Raw genomic sequence first — 24,728 nt, forward strand, 5'->3', positions numbered from 1 at the left:
GGATTGATATAAAACTTGGAGGAAGGATGACGTTTCCGTCAGAAAAGAAACCTTTAAAGTTTCCTGCGGCTTCGGATCAGGGGGCGGAGCCAGGATGGATTTTTTCAACATTGCGAGATTTTGCGTTTTTCAACATTTTCCTTGATTTCTGAAAGAATAATTCAAGAATCTTGATGATAAGAAATCAGACATAGAGGTAATGATGTCTGATCTACTGAGCGGCCACATGGCTTCTATAGGGCTGCCATACTAGCCAGTAGCCACTCAGATTTATCTTTAGCCTCTTAGACCCTCAAGTTCGGCCTGTAGTTTTGATCACGGGGCCAAAACTCTCCATGACACCAACGTGCACATATGAAGTTATGTCCCTAACTTCCCCTGGTGTCTACTAACACCTGCTAACATCAACTGGGAGTTGGAAAGATAAATTGTTGCAGAAGACCTTCGAAGGTAACAGAGATATTCACCATCTTGTCCTATATTCTGAAATAGGGGACTTAGGGATTAGATGAAGTCAAGGGCAGGCGACACCTAAGTGCCAATTTCAGGCCAGAGTATCCGAAGTGCTGTGTGTTACCTGATGTGTATAGATGTCAGCTGTGCCATCCCCCTCTGCATTTTTTAGTTCATTGACCATGGAAATTACTGCGAGTGTACAAGCTCAAACATCTGGATCCGTGCCAAGGTGTTCGGTCCACTTTGCACTTGCTTGACGCCGAGCGCTATTTACTGATGGCTTCCCCTCAAGGCTTCGAATTATGTTGTAACAAGAAACAGGATTTGGAAAAGCAGGACTTGTGGTGAGCGGGGACCGTCCCTGAAAGAGGACTCAGTCTCAGAGCGTCTCCAGTGAGGTTAACTGAAATGTCTCATTTTGCCAAATCTTAGCTTAATGACTCCACAGACGCCCCTTAAATTCTGCCCTTTCGTTTGAAAATGGATCTAAAACTATTGAAGATGCATTGAAACTGTTGATTCCTGACTGAATCCACAAAACCTCAGCCACACTATGTTGGTTGTTGCAGGTTTGAAGACAATTTTTCCCCCAACAGCTACTTAAAAAAAGCCATCCCCCTTATGAAATAACATTCAAATCTACTACATCCAAATTCGCCAAAATTTTGTACATTCTTTTTTGGGCCACTTCACATCCTTCCACGAGGTTTTATGAAAATCCTGAAGACAAACAAATAGACAGACAAGACTTAACAGGACAGGACCATTCATGACCATATTTCAAACATGAGACTCACGGTGAGGATATCGTAGCTCCCGGCCGTCACCACCTTCTTTGACGACACCATCGCCGTCCTGGGGTCGATTCCGAACCTCTCGTCGTCGTTCCCGTCCACGATGCTGTAGGTGATGTTGCCATTCGGTCCCAGGTCGCGGTCGTAGGCGAAGACGCGGTACACCGGCTCGCCGCGCTTGTTGCGGTCTCGCTCTGGCAGGCTGATGCGGTAGGTGACCTCCGGGAAGGTGGGCGGGTTGTCGTTCTGGTCCTCGATGTGAACGATGACCCACACGGTGGACTGGCGGGTGGTCACGGGTCCGTCTATCACCGTTACCTGAGCAAACGTGGGAACATTTTTAGTCCCCTGAGCTAGTTTTGATGGGTGTTCATTTGTAAGGGCGTGTATTCATTAACCTCTCCCACTGTATGAATGTCACTGTGGAGCACAAGAGGCCGCGTGGGGCCGAGCTCACGAGGAATCTCTTTGTGTTATTGATCCTCTGGAGGCAGAGGCAGAGGTCTGATCACTGATCAATTGGATTAGATCGGGGCGAACACCGCTGCTGCCAGCTCGGCCGCTCTCTAGACTAGTAATTACAGACTGTGGTATGCAGTGCATGCACAGGCAATCCAGCTTGACATCTCAGGACGAGACAGGAGACAACAAACACTCCTGCCCCCAATTTTAAACTCTTCTCGGCTGTGAATGCTCGACGTATATACCAAGTGATAGATGTGAGCGACTTTCTTTAACGTCTGCTGCCTTCATTTTCTCGCGTGTTGTCATAAGCTGGGCTCTTATTAAGTCCTGGAGGCGAAACAAAGCAGACTTATAGAGCCTGGACAAGTCCGCTGGCAATACAGCAACACAACGCCGCGCAGCAGTGCTGTGGGTCAACCGCGGGTTATTCCATTCCATTTTGTCGAGGAGGGCAAAGTGCTCGTAGATTCCACCAACTTTAATAAGTTGGAGGAAAAGTCCGGGGGAAGTAGAAGTTTGCCTGTGTCTCTAAAAGTCGGGAGTCTGTGACTATCAGGTTCATCTGCATGCAGAGCAACAGGAGCAAGTGAAATGGTAATCACGGAGCTATCTGTATGCCCAGTGTCTGCGCTTATCAAACGCGCGGGCAGAGCAACTCCTCTCCTCCCCGTGTTCTCATCCTGACTTGAGCAGATAACCGGTGATGAATGATTACATTTAGGAAAATCCTAAAACCTGGGGCCCAAAAGTGCAGCCATTCATCACAGTTTATGGAGCCTTGAGGGCCTGCCAGGGCTGTCCTCCACCGTGTCTCTGTTAATAGTGAGCTGTGGCAGGTGCCGGGGCCAGATAAATAATAATACTATAAAGCAACGAGCGCTGTCAAGCCTTTTACTGTACCTCTAAAAAGTGCTCCGCCTGTTGTTCTCTGTCCAGCTTCCTCGCCGTCGTGGTGATGAGCCCTAAAAGTCACAAAAGAGAAACTTTAGATCACACAGACAGACACATGGTGGATGAGGATCTGCTGCTGCTGTTACTGTCTGGGTTCCCGACATCATAAAATATATTAAAGTTTACAAACAGTGTAAAGTTTTATGAGGCCAAAATAACTTCCAATCAGAGTGAAGAGTGAGCGGCCGTGCACGTGTGAATCCCCACGTGCACACGGATGATATATTGCTCTTTGTTACTACAGCCTGCAGCTCTGGCAGAGCGATGGCATTTGGCACGTGTTCACATGGCTGTGGGTCACCCGGTTGGCCAGCGTGCCACCAGGACAGAGGGAAAGGAGCAGGGCTATTGATAACACTTTGATCGAGCCAGATTATTCCGCTGAGCAGACTGCATGAGAAATCACAGCCTCCATTTTTTTCCCAAAGAGCAAAGACGCCACCTCCCGCTCCCCCGACGCAGATTGTGTTGATCGATAATTTCAAGGTTTCCTCGGTGAAAAAACTTTAAACAAATCAAAAAGAACCTCTCCAGACATTATCAGAGGGAAAAGGGAAACGCAGACATTGATCCAGCGGCTGATTCAGCCCTTTACGTGTTAGTTTTACAACACACAGATATTTGTTTTTCCAAGAGAAACGAATGTCCTTGAATAGTATTCATGAGACGAAACACAGAGAAACGTCTCAGCTGCGATCCAAGTACTTCATCCTGGGTCGTAAATACAAAGCTGCAGTGATACAAGGACTGAAATATTATTATTTAGGTTTTTCTTATTGAGAAAAATGCAAAAAATCACAGGCACAGGCTCAAATTCAAACATAAATAAACTCTGATGTGTTTTCTGTGAGCATTTCTATGCAGAATAACACTGAATGTGCACGAACGTGTTTGTCAAAGCCTAATGAAGCATTGCAGCAAAGCAGGATTAGTTTGGATGCTCCTAATATCTGTGCGGTCCACACTCAGCGGAGAGGCGTGCTCGCTCTCACGCTCGCTGCCGTGCTCGCACATATCGCAGTGTCACCTTGAGCTTGCTATGCAGGCTAACTTCAATTAAGCAAATTAGGAGCAAATGCAGAGCGACGGCCACAAGCTGCAGGAGAGAGAGATAGAGAGAGAGAGAGAGAGAGAGAGAGAGAGAGAGAGAGAGAGAGAGAGAGAGAGAGAGAGAGAGAGAGAGAGAGAGAGAGAGAGAGAGAGAAGGGGGGGGGGCTTGTTCAGCGGAGCGCAGCGTGAGTAACAGCTCTGATAAAAATCAATGATCTACAGCTCGCAGCACATCTGCAGCCGGACAATCCTCCAATTTTAATTGGACGTCAGAAAATGAAAAAAAAAAAGTTTAAAATATCCCCACCACAACTTCCCATGCATATGAAATTTAATGTAATGGTCCAGTGGCCTGTTTCCAATCTTTAGACTCCCTCTTTAAGAGATAGTGTCACTAATTTAAACCGGGCCTCCTTTTCTTCACACGGCGAAAAAACTCTCGTACATTTACTAACTGGAGTGAGATTAAAAACACCAGGTTTAGGTTTTCTAATCATTTTCAGATTCCTGCTCGTCGCCGCTCGAGCACATTGACTCAAACATCCGCAGCCGAGTTCTGTTTATGTTCTGGTGCAGCAGAATCAATGCGATCAAAGAGCGGGGGGGGGGCTAAAAGGTCACGCAGCCACCGTGACGCCACGACAGACGCACAAGAAGCGCTCCACATAACACAACACCCCCGTGTCAACACGCATCTCTTCCACTCCGCCCGATGGAGGTCGGCGGAGCTCACACACCCGCAGACCGAGCAGGCGGCGCCGGGAAGCTGTCACATTCAAACATGTCGCACTCGTTCAAAGGTTCTGTCAGGACGCAGGGTGGGTTACCTCCAACGCTTCAAACTGACACTTCAAATGTTTGTATCATTAATAGGGTTGCAAAGGGGCGGAAAGTTTCCGGTAAATTTCCAGAAACTTTCTGGAAACTTTCCATGGGAAGTTAAGCTCGGGAATTTTGGGAATTTTGAAAAAAACGTTGAATTTCAACTCTCCACTGTGCATTCTTCCATCACATGCACAGATAACTCCCAGCATCCTTCACTCTACAGCAGGGCTATTGAGGCCTGCTGTAGAGTGCAGGACTAGTCAGGTAAGTTTCCATGATATTGAATAAAATATAAAATATATTAGCATGCTGATTGAGGATTGTTCATCTGTTCATCTAGCCTATTTCCATTCATTTATCCATCAATTGTAAAATATGTTTACAGACGATTCCAATTGGTTGGCTAACTATTTATATCTCTGGCATTGCATTAGTGTTTTTTTACAAACTTTTTTCTCATCTTATTCTACAGAACAATGCCACGTGCACTCTCTCATGTGTGGAGACATTTCTCTCCATCCAATGTAGAAGGAAAGGCTGTGTACATTTGCAAATACTGTGCAAAGACCTATGTTAAGAATGACACAACGATGCAGAAGCATATAGTCAAGTGCCCAAAGTTTCCTCAGGGCTCAAATCAGCCTATGACAAAACAAAATGTTTATATTTATGTCAGTATATGACAAGATAAATACAGTTAGTATAAATTACCCACAACATTTCCAGTTTATTCCCGTTAATTCCCGTTAATTCCCGTTAATTCCCATGGAAAGTTTCCAACTTTGAATATTCCCGGAATTTTGCAACCCTAATCATTACAGATGTGGATTTGAAAAAAAAAAACGATCTGAACCTTCACGCAGCTTTTTCCGTTCAGGTCATAATGTCGCAGGCAGCTGCTTCATGAAAGCAAATCAATCAGCCGGGGCTTTGTTTATTCATCTGTCCAATGAACTCGCTCTGGTGGCATGGAAAGTTTCTGGCTGGGGAAGCAGCCGAAGAGTGATTCATATTGAATTCATCTCTCACTCGCGCATGTCTCATTACCTAACTAATAGACCTGCACCGCCGATTCCATTACTCTCAGATTTACCGCAATGATTGTTTTCAGATTTAGTGCAGAGCAGAAAACCCGTGAAATAAGAGAAATCTCCCACACTGTTCTTGTTATTTACTGGTCTGCAATGAGAAGGTGGAAGCCGTTTTGAAACGCGGCCTCTGAAGGGGGACGATTGCATGAAATATTAAAAACCAATTGCACAGTTTTATGGTGACAGGTCATTTATCACAGCATCAACGAGATAGTCATCAACATGAGTTCCCCCTGTACGGAGTTATGATTTACACATAGGGTTGCAAAGGGGCGGAAAGTTGCCGGAAACTTTCCAGAAACTTTCCTTGGGAATATTAAGCTCGGGAATTTTGGGAATTTTGAAAAAAAACAACTATGCAAATTAAACGCTGAGCAATAAAAACATCATTCAAAACACTATTTTAAAGATGTATGGAATTCAGCACACGGTGCACGTTGAATTTCAACCCTCCACTGTGCATTCTTCCATCACATGCACAGATAACTCCCAGCATCCTGCAAGTTTCGATGATATTACTCGGGAAAATATATTAGCATGCTTATTGAGAATTGTTCATCTGTTCATCTAGCCTATTTCCATTAATTTATCCATCAATTGACATTTCACCCCATCCAATATAGAAGGAAAGGCTGTGTACATTTGCAAATACTGTGCAAAGAGCTACGTTAAGAGATGCAGAAGCATATAGTCAAGTGCCCAAAGTTTCCTCAGGGCTCAAATCAGCCTATGACACAACAAAATGTTTATATTTATGTCTGTATATGACAAGGTAAATACAGTTAGTATAAATTACCCACAACATTTCCAGTTTATTCCCGTTAATTCCCGTTTATTCCCGTTAATTCCCGTATATTCCCGTTAATTCCCTTTAATTCCCATGGAAAGTTTCCAACTTTGAATATTCCCGAAATTTTGCAACCCTATTTACAAATAGTAAAATTTCGGGTCTGGGTTTCTGAGACAGGCAGCGGGACTCAGATGGCTAAAAACCCTCCCCTGGGGCACACACACACACACAGACACACACACACACACTCACACACCCAGATGTGCATGATGCTCTTCACACAGAGATGTATGAACACATGTGGCTACACAATCTCCTGTGAGTTTCCTGCTGTGTGAAGAAGCATCATCTTCATCATCAGCGACTCACGGCAGCAGCTCTGTCCTCTGCAGCCAATTAATCATTTGATTAAACAGCCACAAACTCTCGTACTCAATCTGTATGCCGCACACACACACAAACACACACACACACACAGACACAAACACACACACGCACACACGCACATCACACACTCAGCTGTTAGATGTGTATTCTAATCAGCTGTGGAACAAATCAGCTCCATATCATTTTTGCGACTCCATTAAGGAGTTTAACATCTGACAGATGCAGCGACACAATAAGTCATTATTACAGCTAAGATGAACAAGGCCCTGCATCATGTTTTATTCTCATAGACTCTAATGGAAGAGGTCAGTCGGTGGAAAATCATATTATTATTATAGACGCATGAACAAGAATATCGGCTGATGTTGTTTTTCTACATTTTTGTTGACTTCTCAGTTCACAATTCTTGGATCTTGATAAAAAATAATCAGGCATATCCAGGGGAGTGTGTGCGATGCGGTCCAAATATAAATCAGGATGGAGCAGAGGTCACATAAGGGACTGGCCGGCCTTGGCGTAGAGAAGTTGCTATTCTGCTTTACGATTCTTTTCAGGTAAAGCAAAGTTCCTCTGCTTGCCCTTTGCAACGTCTTTCCACAGCTACCTCGTCCACAGTCTCAATAATGCAGCGACTGAAACTAAAAACCAAGCTTTTCTCAGAATCTTTGGGATATACAGAGCTCCAAGTAAACCGAGTTTGACATTTAAAGAGACTTTGGCATTAAGCATTTCTGACAAACGTTTTTACAACATCCTTCCATGTCTGAGACAGTGCACATGTTCGCTGAGGACCAGTTCGTCCTTATTAGAATAAATATTAGTCTTCTTCCCCCCTGCTTGAGTTGAGTCTGCTTCTCTGCATCATGTCAGTGTTACACATCTAGGATTCTACAAGCACATATTCAGTGAGGGATAGAGGAGGAGAAATGGAACAAGCCACTTTGATTCACAGACAGAGTGAACATGCAACAGCCCAACATGAGGGAATCACTTCCTGCAGAACTGAATATTACATCAGGATCCTGGTCCCTATAAGAGCTGAGATGTACATACTGGAGCTGTTATACTGACAAACTCTCAACTTTATCTGGGGCAGAGAAAGCAAAGAGTTCTTGGAGATTTTCAGTTTTTTTTAAACCGGATTTGAATAGAACATTTCATCTCTTCAATAATTCTTCAATGGAAGCTTGTCACACTTGGCAGCACGAAGCGAAGCACATCTCACTTTAATAATGTTTGTATTCTGTGCAGATAGAGTCATAATCTGTCTCATTTTTTAAAAAGGGGACGTTTTGTCAATTAATCGTAATTAATTGAAAAATTCGATCATTAACCAACACTCTTTATTTTACCCCTGGCGCTGGAAGGGATCCTGTCTTTCACACGGGGTCTAAGGGTTTGTGAGGTTTGAAATGACGCTTGGGTTTAACTTTGTGAGATGACATTCAGCTCACAGGCAGCAGCTGTAAAACATCCAAAAAATGTGTATTAAATGAAATGTGCAAATGTCTAAAAATAGATTTTGATGGTTCATTAAATCTACCAATGTACAGTGTCGGGCTCTAAAATCATTTTGGGAATGTATAAACAAAGTAGCACCACGCACAGATTATCTGATTACACAAAACAAGCAATATGTTTGTGAACCTAATCTCTGGATTCTGATTAAAAACCGAAAACTGTGCAAAGCTCCCACAGCAGAAGATTAAATAGAAAATGAAATAAGTTTACACATTTAAGTCTGTTTGCAGAACTTAAATCAAGTTCTAAAAATACCTGTGATAAATGTTGACGAATTACATTGGTTGGATCTGAAAACTACAAATTGGAAAATCGAATAAAAAGGTTTGTGAACTTTATAGACCACGTGACCGTCTCCTCATCTCAGGGACTAAACACCTGAAAGTCAAAAGTAAGCTTCACGTTGTTTATATGAATCTGGTTAGTTTATGTCTCACATTGCAAAATAGGACCTTAGGAATGTGTTTGTCATACGTTTTTCATGTCGTCATCACCAATGTGGGCTGCTTCTACAGATACTTGACACTGATTGGCTGTATTCACAAATAATTTTGAATAAAATGCATTAAAAGTAATGTTGCCTTTGTTAATTTTGTTCGTGCTTCTTCTTCTATCTTTTAATGCTGTCTCAACTTCCTGTGATTGGTCCGAAATCTGTAAAGATATATATTTAGATGTATATATTTTATTTTCTATTTTAAATTTTTGATATTCTATTTCATTGTTATTCTATTTTATTCTTTTTTATTCTATTTTATACTATTTCTATTTTTATTTTATTTTTTTGGGTTGAAATTACTGAGCATTGCTTAAAGAGAGTGTGTGACCCAAGCATTTCATTGACAGTGACTACTTCATGTTATCTCTGTTCATTTGACAATAAAAATCTTGAATCTTGAATCTTGAAAGTCCAAACTATCGTCCAAAGTGTTTTCACACTGCAAAGAAAAGAATCATGGTTTTGTTTGATCCAAATCATTATTATGTTTTGGACTAAACTGAAAATCACAAGAACAACACAATCATCTTTCCAGCTAAATTGGATCGGAGTTGAATTGTGGGAAATGTGGGTGAAAGGTTTCGATAAGGACACAAGATTCAACATCTCTGCTTCTGCTGCATCAGTGTTGAGCCCGACAGTGAGTGAGTACAATTCTGAATGAGTGAGGTCTCTAACGATACTAAGTCTGATCACATCTTTACCGCCCACTTCAACAAGACTGAGACAGAACTACTGTTTATATGTTAATGAGAAAGATAGTGTTGCCGTCCATTATGGTTTAATTCACAGAAACGCACAGGTGTTTTGTTTTTTTAGCAGGTGCACATTAAATTAAAACTTTCAGGCTTTAACTTCTCACGCAGTATTTCTCCACATGCCGCCTCACAAAAGGAAATACACAACCAGAGGCTGTCAGATCATCATTTCACAGGTGCACCCTCTTCCCGGCTCCATCTCGATCCCACATGAAGCGCAGAGGGGATTTTTGAAGTTGGCAGGATCTTCTAAATAAAAACCTCGTTCCAAATCCCAGCTAATACTCCTGGAACCTTCTGCCAGCATGTTTTTCATTTTCATTTCATATCACTACAGTTCACAAAATGGATCAAAACACCCTAGTTGGCCTTTCCTATAGCTAATGGGATAGAAAATTGCTCTGACTAATGTAAACTCCTTCACGATTAGAAGATATTCACCCACATGGGGGCTTATTAAAAAAAAAGAAATAGCTGCACTAATTTCCCGGAAAGAGCCAGAAAGAGCTTAAACCCCTGAAGAAGAAATATTTGATTGCGATGAAGTTTGTCTGCTCGTCAGCGTCCTACATGTTCGTCAGCGTGGGAACAGAAGTCTCTTTAATTTGTTGTGTGGGTATCAAAGGCTTTTATTAAGTGAATGAAAGAAGTGGGAGGGAAATGATGAAAGAGAATTCAAGCGATTTCAGAGACAAACACATAAATACGATCGGCTTGTGTAATTAAATGTTGTTCAAAAGGATAAGATAATAAGTTAAACTCGTCTGTTTTGTGAGTCCTACCTGTTTTGGGGTTGATGGAGAAGAAATTCTGCGGGTTGCCGGCAGTGATGCGATAGCTCAGGCGACTCGGCGTGGCGGTGAGGTCGGGATCCTGCGCCTGGATGCGGATGACGGACACGTCCTTTGGAGAGTTCTCCATCACGACCGGGTGGTAGATGGGATCCGAGGTGAGAGGAGCGTTGTCATTGACGTCTTCTACCTGAGAAGGGAGGATGGGGAGGTGGGTGGAAAAGAGGAGACACAAAGAGGAGAAAGGGAGAGAGAGGGAAGGGTTGGGTGAGGTACAGGATTTGGCAGCGCTGGGTGCATCCATCTTCTCTGTCCTCCGTCTCGGAGATGGATCTGAATTGGCAACGGTTGTGTTGATAAATCAGCATGTGTATAGTGTTGTTGTGTTTCTCTGCTGATTTTAATATCCCAAACAACAGAGGAAATGCAGCCCGGACCAGGTTCAGGGTTGAGTTGCCATCAGTCAGAAAATAGAAATGTATTAACCAGAAAAATGTCACAGACGTCACACTTTAAATGCACTGCAAATTAATTTCCCTTCTTTCAGCACAGACCTAGAATATTTATGGCAAACAGGGCGTTGATGGAGTGTTCGCTGGGAGGCACGCCGAGCCAAGGCGCTTCAGCCGGTGAATGAGGAGCACCTGGGCCTGATTAATCTCCCTATTTCTGTCTGTGATGAAGAGGCTGCGAGTAAAGCGCCCGATCACACCACCGCACCTGAATGTCCCGGAGCCAGGAAAGGCTGTTTGTGTTTTTATACGCCGCTGAACTCTTCCCCAAAGGGGGAGCGGAGCTGCAGCAGTGATGTGTGTGTGTGTGTCTGAGTGTTTAAACAGTGGATTACTGAGTGCTGAGTAGAACCAGGGCCAAAGCAGAGACTGTAACTCTCTTTTTGCAAACCACACAGCGACCAGCATGAAAGAAACATCACAATAGTCTGAGATAAAAGTGTGACTGCTGCTACGACCCACATCTACTAACCAACCAATAGGAATGCAGCGTTATAAGTGGAGCCGAACCCAGATAAACATAATAAATGGTGGTAAAACATGTGATTCTTGGCTGGCTTCATTGTTTCTAACTACAGATGGCTGACCCGAGGTAATGAAGTTGTATTCTTCTCTAATTATATCCCTGGTAGGCAGCGATTCATCAATGTTTCCATCATCACACCGTTCACATACATCAAACTTGACGTCGTACCCACTTTTATTGGATCCCTGTCACAGCGGGACTTGCAATACACTTCAGTCTGTAGGCGTCATTAGAGAGTAATGAAGGCCGCCCGGAGAACTTTATCAATGACAGATAGAGACTGTAACACTAATCTGTCAGCAGCAGCATTTAAAGGAGACACATTCTGCAAATTTTTAGGTTCATAATGTTGCCCATTGCTGCAGATCCTCTTTTCAGCCTCTGTCTGAAACACTTGGTTCTAGCTCCTGTCTCTTTAAGCCCCACCTCCTGATAAAGGAAATGTTGTGATTGGAGGATGGAGGAAATCTCTCTCACTGCCTCTGCTCTCGCTTTACCTTTGTTAGGTGGCGTGCCAGACTTGCCGTTAAGTGTGTGAAGCAAAATGGGGCATTGTGATGTCACGTGTCACCTTATAACAGCCTAGAGGAAAAATGTGCACACATTACATAACTTAGCTATAACATATTTCACTTTATTCCTATTATCCCTCATTAGCATTGGACTTTTTAACTTTGCAGACCTTTCACATATAAGAAAAGCTTTATAACCAACCAGAGGGAAGAAAAACTGAAAAAGCATCACGTCTCCTTTAATAAATTCGGAAATTTTTGGAGTAAAAAGATGTAAAAAGTTGCACGTTTGAAATCTGCATCGTACATAGAGCAGAATAAATGTACAGTAAAATCTAAACTTTGGTCGCATGTGGTGGAAATAAAGCATAATTTCAAGTTTTTAATAATCATCCCCCTGTAGCCTGAAATAAAAACTGTGTTCTTTGCAGCGTGTGAAGCCCAAGAAGCTGCAGTTCAAATCTGTTAGTGTGGTTCAATCCACAAAGACCAATTAGTCTTTCAAAGTAGATTCCAACTATTTTCTATCTAACTACCACTTCTACATTTTGGGCTGTTTGCTGACTAATCTGGGACAAATTCAGAATCCAACCGTTGGTGGTTAACAGAGTTTTAAATATAACATCTATTATAACACTGCTGTAAATATCATAATATATTGAAGGTCTACTTCTTTGACTTATCAAGGCTTCGCTGATGAATCTTAATCGGAAACTTCTCCACACTGACCCCTGTCTTACACGGCAAACGTCTCCTTTGCATTTCAAGTTCAGGCGTATCCCTCCGTCAGATCTCTGTCGACTCAACAGAGGTTTTCTCCGAACAGGACCTCTTCTGCATGCACAGTATAATGTGCGTATTGGCAGCAGAGTGTCAGTACCTGGATGAAGACTTCTATGGAAGCTGACAGCGGTGTGACCCCCTTGTCCGTGGCGTGGACCGTCAGCCAATAGGAGTCTTTGATTTCACAGTCCAGGATACCGGCGGTGTAAATCACGCCTGTTGAAGCAGAGAGAAAGATTAATGTCGTCGTTATTTCAGAATCGGATCTTTTACCCGTGTGTGTGTGTGTGTGTGTGTGTGTGGGAGTAGGGGGGCTGAAAGGGTTTCATCTCTCGAATTGAAAGCTTAAGACATCTCATCGAGGAAAGTCTTAGAAGTTTTCCGGAGGCAAGGACAGAAGTCGGGAGTAAACTTTGTGTCCCGGCTCCAGTGACATTCACAGGCATTAGCAGCGGCGCTGTCGTCACCTTCAATGTTTCAGCTCCTCTACAGCTAATCACAGCTGACCAAGCTGCTCCCACTGCTATTTGCTTAGTGCTAAACGTACCCTGAACTGCCCTACACCAACACAGACACACACACACACACACACACACACACACACACACACACACACACACACACACACACACACAGTGAGTGGCGTGCGTTTAGGGGCCTTAAGGAAGATAAGTAGCCGACAGCTTTGGTGACCTCTTGAGGGACAAAGACAATGTTCCCAGTGGCTGACACATGGGCGCCTCTTGTCTTTCTTTAAGATCATTCATGCAGGACTGTGTAAACACTAGGAAAACAACACACACACACAAACACACACACAGACACAGACACAGACACACTCATATGTCAGTTCACATTCTGAATGTTAGCCTCACAGTTGGCGTGTCGTGTCCATACATTGTCAAGAGCACCGAAGCACAACGGAGCAAGGTCACATGCGTCGGTTTTTATTAACAAAAAACCTAATTTAGGATGAAAAGACCAGATTAATATAACGTAAACAGCTGCATCATCTCTAGCAACAGGAAATAAGTGGGATAAATGGAGTGAGCTGATCGGAGGCGAGCAGTCGATTTTCCAAACTCTCACCGAGTCTCTCTGTTAGACTGCTGCAGTTCATGGAGCCAGCTATTCCCACCAACGTATGAGTCTGCGACTTCGACGGAGGAGAGGAAACTCATTACGAGGGAAGATAGATTTGCACCGACGCTTCCGGAGCGCACGCACCTGTGCTCGAGTACACAAACAATTAACTCGAAACCGAACGCTACACAGAGCTGAACGTGAGCGGCTGGTTATTTACTTTGGCTCTTATATGTTCGTTTAAACCTTAAAACTTCAATCCCACTTTTTTAAAATCAAAGACTGATTGATGCTGAGTGAGATCACTGTCTTCAATCTGCAGCTTTGTGCTTCTGCAGAGACTTAAACTGTGATAGAATTACCATTAGAATAAGTAGTAGAGCCGGCGGTATTTCATTTGAGTAATATTTGATATTGGATGAAGGGTCTTATGGCTGCAGATGGACCTATTGTTACACATCATCCATACTAATGAACATTACACATGTCAGGATTTCCACTATAATATCGCAGGCTCGGAGAAAAAAAAGAATAATGAAACTCTAAGCAATGCCAAGGAAATAATGGAAACTAATGCTAAACAGCAATTAATTTGCAGATCAATTATGATATGCATTTGAATGCACGTGCATGGGGCTGCTACATAATGTCTGAGGCGCTTGCTTGGCAGCTTTTGACGTCCTCTAACATTAAAAACATTCATTTCAACTTGAAAAAAGAGAGCATCAAGCAAGACGCATACACAGAAAACACATTTTATAAAATCCTGGGTTTCTCCATGCAGTGTAATAACGAGACCATAATGGCGAATTTCTTAGTTCGACCAAAACAAATGGATAATGGACTCCAGGGATGCAGAGAGGGAGAGGACAGCTCAGCCTCGTCTTTCGGCCCCTGGGGGGGGGGGGAACAGACGTTATTCCGTGCCTAACCTCGGCCGTCCCTTCATTAAAAAGATCATAAAATACATTGTTCAGGGGAAATCCTCCAATCTGAGACTTTACGGTAAAGTAATCTTCTTTTTTTTAAAGACAAAGATTGATCTTTTCATGCATGTATGAATCCCTTTGTGTTGTTGGGAGAAATTAACTAGATTCGCCGTCACGCAGCCGACGTCTGCTCCTCCACAACTTCCACTTAGCCAGAAGCCCCACACGCTCGAGCGGTGGTCCTGCACGCATACAGATCAGTGGCGAGAGGCGAGAGGTGTGACCGTCTGGCCGTTTCCCACACTCAACGCCTTCCTCAGCTGCACGGCGAAGGTGTTGCCTTATCACCAGGCGGCGCGTGTATATGTCCGATTATGAGTAAGTAGCTTCCCCGAGGGCGTGCACGGAGCATAGCAAGAGTGTTTGCACAGAAAAAAAAACACATCCCTGCTCTGTCGCCCTTGACCATGTCCTTTTCAAAGCACATCTCATCTCCGTCAGATAAGTCGACACAGAGAGACGAGGGAAACCAGAGCTGGCTGTTTCTAAAGCTCTTTGAACTTTAAGACCGACAGGCACCATTCAGTGAATTCAATATGAATCTGACACGACAGCATCCGTTCTCAACACAAATAACACACTTCAAAGACACGGGGAAAAAAATATGGAGTGGTCACGGCATACTTTCTAATCTGCAAGTTCGCATTGCGCTGAGGTTTACGTTTAATCTGTCGTGTTTATTTAACTTCTCCATTATTTTTTAGGGGGTCCCGCTGCCTCATTAAAGCCACCAAATAATCAATCGCGTGATTGATGGGAAAACACTCTCTTCGTCCTTGTAGCCTGCTAATTTCCTTTTAGCAAATCTGGAATAGATTACTTTTAAATGTGTGTTGCTGTGTAACTCAAAGAAGGCTCCATCCCGAGTGTGACGAATCCCGGAGCTTGCAAACCCCGCTAATCGAGGAGCAGGGGCTTCTGACGGCTGCTCCATGAGAAATTGCAGGGTTTGCTTTACCACCCCCCCCCCCTCACCCCCCTTACCAATGACAAGAATACCAATCTGTGTTCAAAGTGCGGGAGTTCTGAGGGTCTGAGCCTTCAGAGATCCTCGTTCTTCTCTGATAGATAGCCCCTGTAGTCTCCACCCACACGGGACTGAGTCGTCTTAAACATCTTAATATCAAATGTGGGAAAAAGGGGGGGGGGATTTACAAATGGCAGATATGACCCGATGCACGATAGAGCCAAATTACAAACTACGGGGGATAAGTTCCCATTCGTGCAGCTCTCTCTCGTTCTCTCTGTCCTTTTTCTCCATCTGTTCCACTCTCTCTTAACATATATTTTTCTTGGTACTAAAAGCCAGGGATTGACAAGCAGCGAGAACAAAGCGACCGAGCGGGGGGGCCAGACGAACGGTGGGAGGACAGCGGTGCGGCTCCGTCCACGCCTGACAACTCTGACTTCTACGCTACACGAAGGAATGAAACTCTTGAAGAGAGGAATACTCGACATGCGGCTTTGAATATTTCTCAAAACACCAAAAGAGCACTGGTCAGAGACTTCTCATCTGCTTGTTATACTAGCAAAAAGAAAATAACAAAAAGCTGGAACTTCACAATAAAAAAAATGGAAAGAAGTCTGCGAGGAAGAAAGCAGTGTTTCCTTCTGACACTTTTTTTATCTCCTCCAGACTCCTCTGCATCCTCTCGCTTCCTCTCTTCTTCGCTTCACTTCCACTCCCCTCCTCTCCCGTCACTTTCTGCTCTAACAAGCACTCTGATTTCCCCTGGAAAATCTGCACTCTATAAACTTTCTCACTGGCTGTGATATGCTCCTTATCGAGGTTATAATACTAAAGAGAATAAAAGAACTATCACAGAATACTATTTAATACTATCTATGTACCCAATTGCTAGTCAATGAGTGAGTATTTACACAGAACATACTGATCTCTGCTATAGGAGGTTATGTTTTCACCCCTGTCTGCTGTTTGTTGCTTGGTTGGTTTGTTTCTAAGCAAGATTACTCAGAAACTACTGAACCGATTATCCGGAAACTTGATGGAAGGACACAGCATGGGTCCGGGAAGAGCCCATTACATTTTGGTGTGGATCCAGATCAGGGGAGGCATTTTCCGTTTCACGAATTTCCCAGAAGATAACTCAGGGATCAAATCAGGCCCCTTATAGAGAATTGATATCTATGAGTGTGTGCAGCTTGATTGAACTTAAGGAGAATGTTTTCTAGTTTATTTCACGTACACAGTTATATCTACGGAGAGACAGAGATACAGAGAGAGTGAGGGAAAGAGACCTTCTCTCTGTCCGTCCATCTGTTCCACTCTCGCTTTCTATACTGTCAATACTAATTAGCCTAGTTAAAGGTCAATACAGGCCTCCAGTGAGAGTCATGTACAGTAGGGACCAGTGTGACGAGAGGTGAGAGAGAGGAGCGCTGTCATTTCCTTCCTAATACAAAGTTTGAAACAACTCTTAGCCCTGCTATTTATTTTTCTTATCCACTGATCACTTCATTGCTAAAATTAACAATTGATTTTACTTGTTGCTCCGGTAGAGATTAATGATCTATGCAGACATCCTAGTTCTGAATATAATTTTTCCACTTTTCTCAAGGTGCAATATTAAAAGTGTCAACAACTATACTAATCTCTCGCCTAGTGGAATTTTTATTAAAACAATTGTGTTATTCGTGCAACAAATAAAATGTATACCAAATATTTAAAAGCAATGTTAACTGTTAAATTATAGTGTTTGGTGGAAAAGCTGCCCATTCTTGTAAACTGCGGTAAGTGATAATAAAAACTTTTAAAGTATATACGAAAATCAAATGGTCTTTAAAACATTATTTCTTTGTTACTGTTTAATAAAAAGGAGTGAAGATGCATTAGGGGAATAATAAGGAGGATGTGTAAAGAAAATTCTCACAAAATATTATTAACACGACTGATTTAAAAGCCCGTATTGCATCGTTGGGATCTATCTGGTTAAATTACAGTATAGACTGTTAGCAGGCAGAACAGTAGCACTAAAGCAGTAAAATATAGAGTTTTACATACAGTTTATGCCTTTAAAATTCACACAGTTCTCAGCTTTCCTTTATAGGCGATACAGTACACCAGTGGTATTCCCTCAGGAGAACCCTGCAGTATCATGCAGGGATGCAGAGAGACTAGAGTGAGTGACAGAGTGATGGAGTGAGCTTTAGGTTTGACTGCTTCAGCGCCATGAAGAGCGACACCCAGACAGAGATTAGCCTTAAAGGCTTCGGCACCATGGGTGGAGACAGAGACGCGCTGAGCCTTGATGGGGAAGTCGGAGCTCTCAGTTACACCTTCCTCTGTTCCCATGGAAATTTAAAATATGCACACTTTGCTGTCTTGCTATTTGCAAAGCTGTCAATTGGAGAGGTCTCCGATTCAAGCCAATATCCCTGTGCTCACAAGAATCCCATTTCTCACCTGGAAATGAAAATATAGAATATGACAAGATCTTATCCAGGTAGTCATATCACTACATGGCATGATTTACTATATGGCATGATATATATATACATATATATTGGCCCTTTCGTTCTGTACATGTGCCAGAATGGAGATGAATGTGTACTGTCCTATTTTCATACTGGCTATTTGATTAATTTTATCCCCGGGTGAGTGAGTAGCGGCTTTTTGTTTGGCTCAACTTGTTTTTCAGCCTTGGCTCGACACTGTAGGACAGTTGGACGCAACTACGAGTCTTTTTGGGTCAGGCGTCCTTAAATAAGTCACAGTGATTTCACTACGCTTGGAAGGGACGGCGCCGCTGTAGGAGAGCCTTGATCAATGTTATCCACACAGCACTACATGGGTTGCACTGAGCGGCCATGCTGCCCTCATTACAGTAATGATCTCCCTGTACACAGATCCCACGTGAGGCCACATCCACACACTGACTTTGACTGTAACTCACACTCGCTTCAACTCTCTCCATCTTTTGCAAATTCACTCATAATAAAACCATGCAACTGGTGATGCTCTCTCACTTGCAAATCATCGTGGCACAGTGGCACAAATAAAAAACCACACACTGAGTGAATGTCGTCACCGACTGCCAAGAAATTGGATTTCATGCAATATGCAATGATTAGTAACACATTCATGTTGAAATTCCAATCATGGCACCACACATAATTGGATTTTAACTTTACATAAATAGGCTTCAAAATGGATCTTGTGTCACACCTGTGTCTTCGTCGATGGTGAAAGTGCCGAGTCCGCTGCCTCCTTTGACGGAGTACCGCAACACGCCATCGCGTCCCCTGTCGTCGTCCTTAGCGCTGACCGCCAGGACGCTGGTGCCGGCACGAGAGTTCTCCTTTATCGAGCCTCGCACGGCAAAGTCCAGGAAGTAGGGTGAGTACAGGTTCTCATTCACATCCACCACCTGGAGACAAGAAGTGGTTTGAAGAATGGCATAGAGCTATTCAACTACTAACAACAGGATTAACTTGCAAGTTATTATTTTTCCAATTAACTTTGAATTTATACTTGCTAATGTGTCTCAAATGGTTGATTCAGCGAATGTCAATTGAACTGAATTTAATTAAATTGAATCATGAATTGAAAGCAAAGTTTCTAATACGACCAATTTGCGTCTCTGTGTGTGTGTGTGAGTGTGTGTGTGTGTGTGTGTGTGTGTGTGTGTGTGTGTGTGTGTGTGTGTGTGTGTGTGTGTGTGTGTGTGTGTGTGTGTGTGTGTGTGTTACCCACCTCCACCTCCACAAAGGTCTGACTCCTGAGACTGGGTATGCCCCTGTCCTCAGCGAGAACTGTCAGATTGAAAAACTGTTGTTTCTCAAAGTCCAGCTCCTTGGAAATCCTCAGGACCCCACTAACGACATTGATCTGTACAAAGTGTCACAGGCACATTCTTCACACACTGGCATTTTAAAAGGGGATCAACAAACTTTGTTTTTGGGGCAATATATTGTTTGAAACGTGGAACATAAAAGACAAAAAACTGTTCGCTATAGTGTTGGCAGCTAGTAAGAAATGTGTCACGAGGAAATGGTTAAAAGTGGACCCTCCCGCCATTGATGAATTGATTGAAATTGTGTATGAGATTTATGTTATGGAAAAGATCTCTTTTTCCCTCAAGGTCGATAAAAAGACATTTTTTATAAGACCTGGACCAAATGGACTGAGTATGTAAAACCAGTTAGATCTGATTGTATTTGAATATACTTGTGTTTTGTGTGATCCTCCTTTTTTTTTGATGTGATGTGCGCTCCCCGGTTGTGTTCTCTTTACCTCTGTTATTGTTCCTACATGGAGTCATTTAGGTCCATAAAACAAAACCCCAGTAAGGCAGTATGAACAAAATCACCCAAACTTACTACATCCATCCTTTCTTATGTCCTTGACAGACTAAAGCTGTATTTAATGTATGTGATGGAAATGTGCCTTTCTAAAAATAAAGGGAATTTCAAAAAAATAAAAGGGGATCAACATACACTGTAGTAAAGTCCATACAGATGGGGACCTACCTCAAAAGTGCCATTGAAGTCATTAATCAAGGAGTATCGGACCTGTCCACCGGGGCCCATGTCTGGATCCTGAGCCTGCACCCAGGTGATCACTGCCCCTGGTGGGAGGTCCTCTAGTACTCGAGCAGTGTAGCTGCTGGGGATGAAAGCTGGAGCGCAATCATTGACGTCCTCCAGTATGACACTTAGCGTTGTCACTGACGACCGTCGAGTGCCTCTCTCGGCCCTGTCTCTCACTTCAATCTTCAATATGAACATCGGAACTGCTTCTCTGTCCAAGAGGCTCGCCACAAATACACTCCCGGTTTCACTGTCGATTCCGAACTGAGGGACCGAGGTCAGCATAACGAAGGAGAGCTGTCCATTTTGACCAGTGTCTCTGTCAAACGCGGTGACAGTAATAACTTGCGCGCCGACCGGTGTGTTTTCAGACACGAGAGCCGAGAAGCCGTCCTGGTAAAACTCGGGGTCGTTGTCGTTCGCGTCCTCGATGATCACGGTGAGCAGTCTCCAGCTGGACATCTGAGGGATGCCCTGGTCGTAGATGGTGATGTTCAGGAAGTAACGATCCATTCGCTCGCGATCAAGCGGCTGCAGCACAGTTATCAACCCGGTGTCCATGCTGATATTGAAGCAGTTTTCTTTGTTACCATCAGATATGGAAAAGAGGACGCGGCCATTGAAGCCTGCGTCAGCATCTCGTGCTCGCACCTGAAACACGCTGGCGCCAGAGGCGAGGTCTTCTCTCACTAGAATACTCGTGGGCAAGGCCTCGAACTGTGGAGCCTGTTTGTTCATAAAGGAAAGGTCTGGATTTATGTCATCAGGTCTTGGTCTCGCCATGGCAGACGCTTTCGACAGCATTTTTTCTGCCAACAGCTGAGCTACCCTGGTCTCTCTGCAGTTGAAGCCCCTGGGTGGCATCCTGCCCCTCGCCACAGAGACATTTACAAATGTAGGATCGGAGAACAATTCTCCATCTGTTGCAATCAATTTAAGGTTGAATATCCCATTTTTTAAATTATCTACTTCTAATGACCTTTTCAGCGACAGAGCTCCCGAGTCCGGATTTAAATCAAAATACGCTAACTCGTTCCCAGACAGTATTTTATACTTCACCATTCCAAGCTCGTCCATGTCTACAGCCGACAAGGTGACAATGGTCTCACTTACGGGGAAATCTCGGCTTATCATCCCCCTGCAGGAGACCCTCTCAAAAAGAGGCTGGTTGTCATTGATATTTATCAGACGAATGGTGACATTTACTTCACTCTCCCGTCTGTACGGTGAGCCCCAGTCAGATGCCCGCACTGCAAAAATATAGATATCATCTGATGACTCAAAGTCCAGGTCTCTTGTGATCCTGACCTGACCTGAGTCTTGGTCTATGACAAATGGAAGTGACTGTTGGCCACTGATTGTGTGGGTTACAAACCCATTCTCTCCTTTATCATCATCCACCGCAGACACTACAAGAACGACGGTGCCTACAGGTAAACTCTCGTTGATTGCAACATCATAAAACGGCCTATTGAACACTGGGGAGTTGTCATTTGCATCCTCAATGGTGATTTTGACCCTCGCTCGCCTCTGACTGACAGTATCAACGACATCCATCTCTATGCAATCCTGCGATATTTTCGTCAAATGCCTTGTGGTGATAATAACTCCAGTCAAAGGGTTCATATCAAAGTACGTTGGATCTGAGAGGCCGCTGAAGCTGTAATTGACACTCAGAGAAGCTGGGGAGATTTTCACCACCTCCACAATAGTGCCTGGAGGAGCTACTTCACTCAGCTTGACTACATAAACATCTTTCTCGAAATTCACTAGAACTGGGTCTGGCTTTGTAACCACCAGCTGAACAACTTGGGTATTAGAAAACTTTGGCGGTATACCCCTGTCTTTAGCCTGGAATGTTATGTTGCAGCCGTACGGGAATGTGTCCCAGTCGATGATTTCTGATGTTCTCACCCTATACTCATTCCCAGCAGGCGATCTATCAACTACAAACTGTTCAAGGGGGTCACCTTCAATGATGGAAACCCACTCTATTTCCCCAGAAACCCCCTCGTCTTTATCTTCCACAGTCACGACGGCATAGACAGGCTCCTTGTCCGTCCAGGATGGAACAACAGCAACTGCACTGAGAACAGGATTAAATTCATTAACCCTCTGTACAACTAGGATCAGCCGAGCAGTGCTGCTGATACCGTTGTTCCCGTAGAGCTTCATCCCTCTGTCGACAACCTGCACCTCCAGCTCAAATCGTTCTTCTTTGTCCACCCGGGGCTGACCGGTCAGGGTGATGACCCCACTGGTCGGATGAACAGCAAAGAGTTCAACTTTGTTCCTGAAGAAGTAGTAGAATTCCCCGTTGGAGCCCACATCGGCGTCTGTGGCCGTCACACGTCCGATGCTGGCACCCAGGGGGGCCGTCTCAGGGACAACAAACGAATAAGAGGTCGGGGAGAAGAGAGGTCGGAGATCGTTGGTATCCAAGACCTTGATATAAATAGTGGCTAAGGCTTCTAGGCCTCCTTGAGCAGATGCCTTAACCGTCAGTGTGTAATTGTCCTGTACTTCCCGATTCAACGTGGCACCGCTGCCTCCGTTGGTGCGAACACGGAGGAAACAAAAATCTCCCATTATAAACTCCTCAGCATGGAAGATTCCCTCGTTGTCTCCAGACGCAACAGAATATTTAATGTCTAAAGAGCGAGGAGGAGCGAGAACAATGCCCATTTTGACCTCACTTCTGGTATAGGTTCGGGTGGCAGAGTTCTCGAAGACGGAGGCGTTATAGGTCGGCTGGGTGAAGAGCAGCAGGCCTTGTCCTGCCCGGGGCTCGGACAGGAACTGGGCACGGGTTGAGGGCAAACAGAGGAGGAAGAGGAGGAGGAAGAATAAAATAAAATGGAAAAGAAGAGAGAAGCCGGGTAGAGGAAGCATCTCTCCCCACCGATTAGCCTTCATCACTATTCCATCACCCAGTCACCCTATATTTGGAAAAGAAAAACCAAAGAAACACAGATCGGGCTTCAGTGGGTGAGTTGTTAGAGACACGTTCTCTGCATGCTGAAAATTTGATAGAGAAGCGTGAGACAAAAGTTGCTGAGACGTTTCAGGGGCACGTCTGATCACTACGGGGATATGAGAGCATATTCAATGTTGAGCGCAGGCTGGTTGCACTCAGGCACTGAACGCTGCACCCGAAAGGCTCTGTAGCACAGACTGACATGTCTTTAAACAAAGCACATCTAAGGCACAGTGCACTTACACAGCTGCAGTGAAACATATCGTGTCACCACACAGAGCAACAGCGATCAGGAACCATCACTGCCACTGTAACAAAGACTCGGCGAAAAGACAAACAGGACTTTGTGATTCTTTAGCCAGTGACCGGGGTTGGGACATTTTTTGAAAAAGAGGAATATGTAACTGGGACAGAAGATAGCAAGCTGTGAGGGATCGGTTGCACAATTCACTTTTTGAAACAGCCTGGAAAAGTTGCAATCAAGCAAATTCAAATGCAAATTGAAAACCAGATAGAAATGAGAATGTCTTTTGGTTTTTATATTGCTATGGCATATACTGAGTGTTTATGCATCACTTAACACTGAAGCCATGTTTTGATCTAGACAAGAAATTGAATAGAATAAGTGATGATGAACATTTAAGCCTATTTATGCAGCAAATATGAACATGCATATGGATTACAATCAACACCAAATAGGCTTTTCAGAAAGACAAGGGGATATTTAAGCTGCATTCATTGCCGCCTGCCTGCATGTGTTGATGCAGACCCAGAGGAGCTCCGTGCAAAATCCACGAGTTTCAGTTCTGCAGCTGCATCAACTCTCCTGTGCTCAGACTTCTCTCACCTCGCACCGGGTCTCCTACCTTCAGACGAAACAGCTGTAGTGGAAGTGGATCCTTCCCCATCCCGTCTCCCACAGAAGATTCTGCACAAGAAAAAATTAAAAAAAACGGTGCAGAAATCGTTGCTGATGCACGAAATGGGAATTAAATGAATGCATGTGCACAAATCCAGGACGAGCAGTTGTCTTCCAGGCTGCAGACGTCCTTCTGCAAAACAAATAAATAAAAATAAAGAAACTACACAGCAGCTATTGCCCCAGTTGCCGTGCACCTGACCACAGTGGAGTGGGGGGTGGGGGGGTAAATCCGGCTTCTTCTGCAGGAGTTTCCCACCAAACTGTCTTCAAACCAGTCAGCTGTCCTGGAGAGGTTCGAGTCCGGCGGGATGGAAAGGTGGTTCACACGCACATGTCGCTTCACGCAAGTTTCAGCTGTGGCCGGTGCGGGACCGTGCGGACTCGGGATGGATGAGGAGGAGGAGGAGGAGGAGGAGGAGGGGGAGAGGAGGAGGAGGAGGGGCGGGGCGAGCTCCGATGTTTGCCGAGCGCAGCCGAGCACAACCCGGAAGTGAGA

At 44.1% G+C, this 24,728-nt stretch overlaps 1 protein-coding gene across 1 annotated transcript in view; it reads right to left on the reverse strand.

Annotated features, from left to right (window-relative positions):
* LOC133019464 (protocadherin Fat 3) overlaps positions 1–23,249 on the reverse strand; it is an 85,379-nt gene extending 62,130 nt beyond the window's left edge. The window contains 7 exon segments of the mRNA XM_061085954.1: positions 1,254–1,568; positions 2,616–2,677; positions 10,370–10,568; positions 12,809–12,927; positions 18,970–19,171; positions 19,498–19,632; positions 20,274–23,249. Coding sequence (XP_060941937.1) covers positions 1,254–1,568; positions 2,616–2,677; positions 10,370–10,568; positions 12,809–12,927; positions 18,970–19,171; positions 19,498–19,632; positions 20,274–23,249 — 4,008 coding nt within the window.
* Between the last annotated feature and the right edge of the window lie 1,479 nt (positions 23,250–24,728).

This window comes from Limanda limanda, chromosome 14, assembly GCF_963576545.1.
Source record: "Limanda limanda chromosome 14, fLimLim1.1, whole genome shotgun sequence".
Lineage (NCBI taxonomy): Eukaryota > Metazoa > Chordata > Actinopteri > Pleuronectiformes > Pleuronectidae > Limanda > Limanda limanda.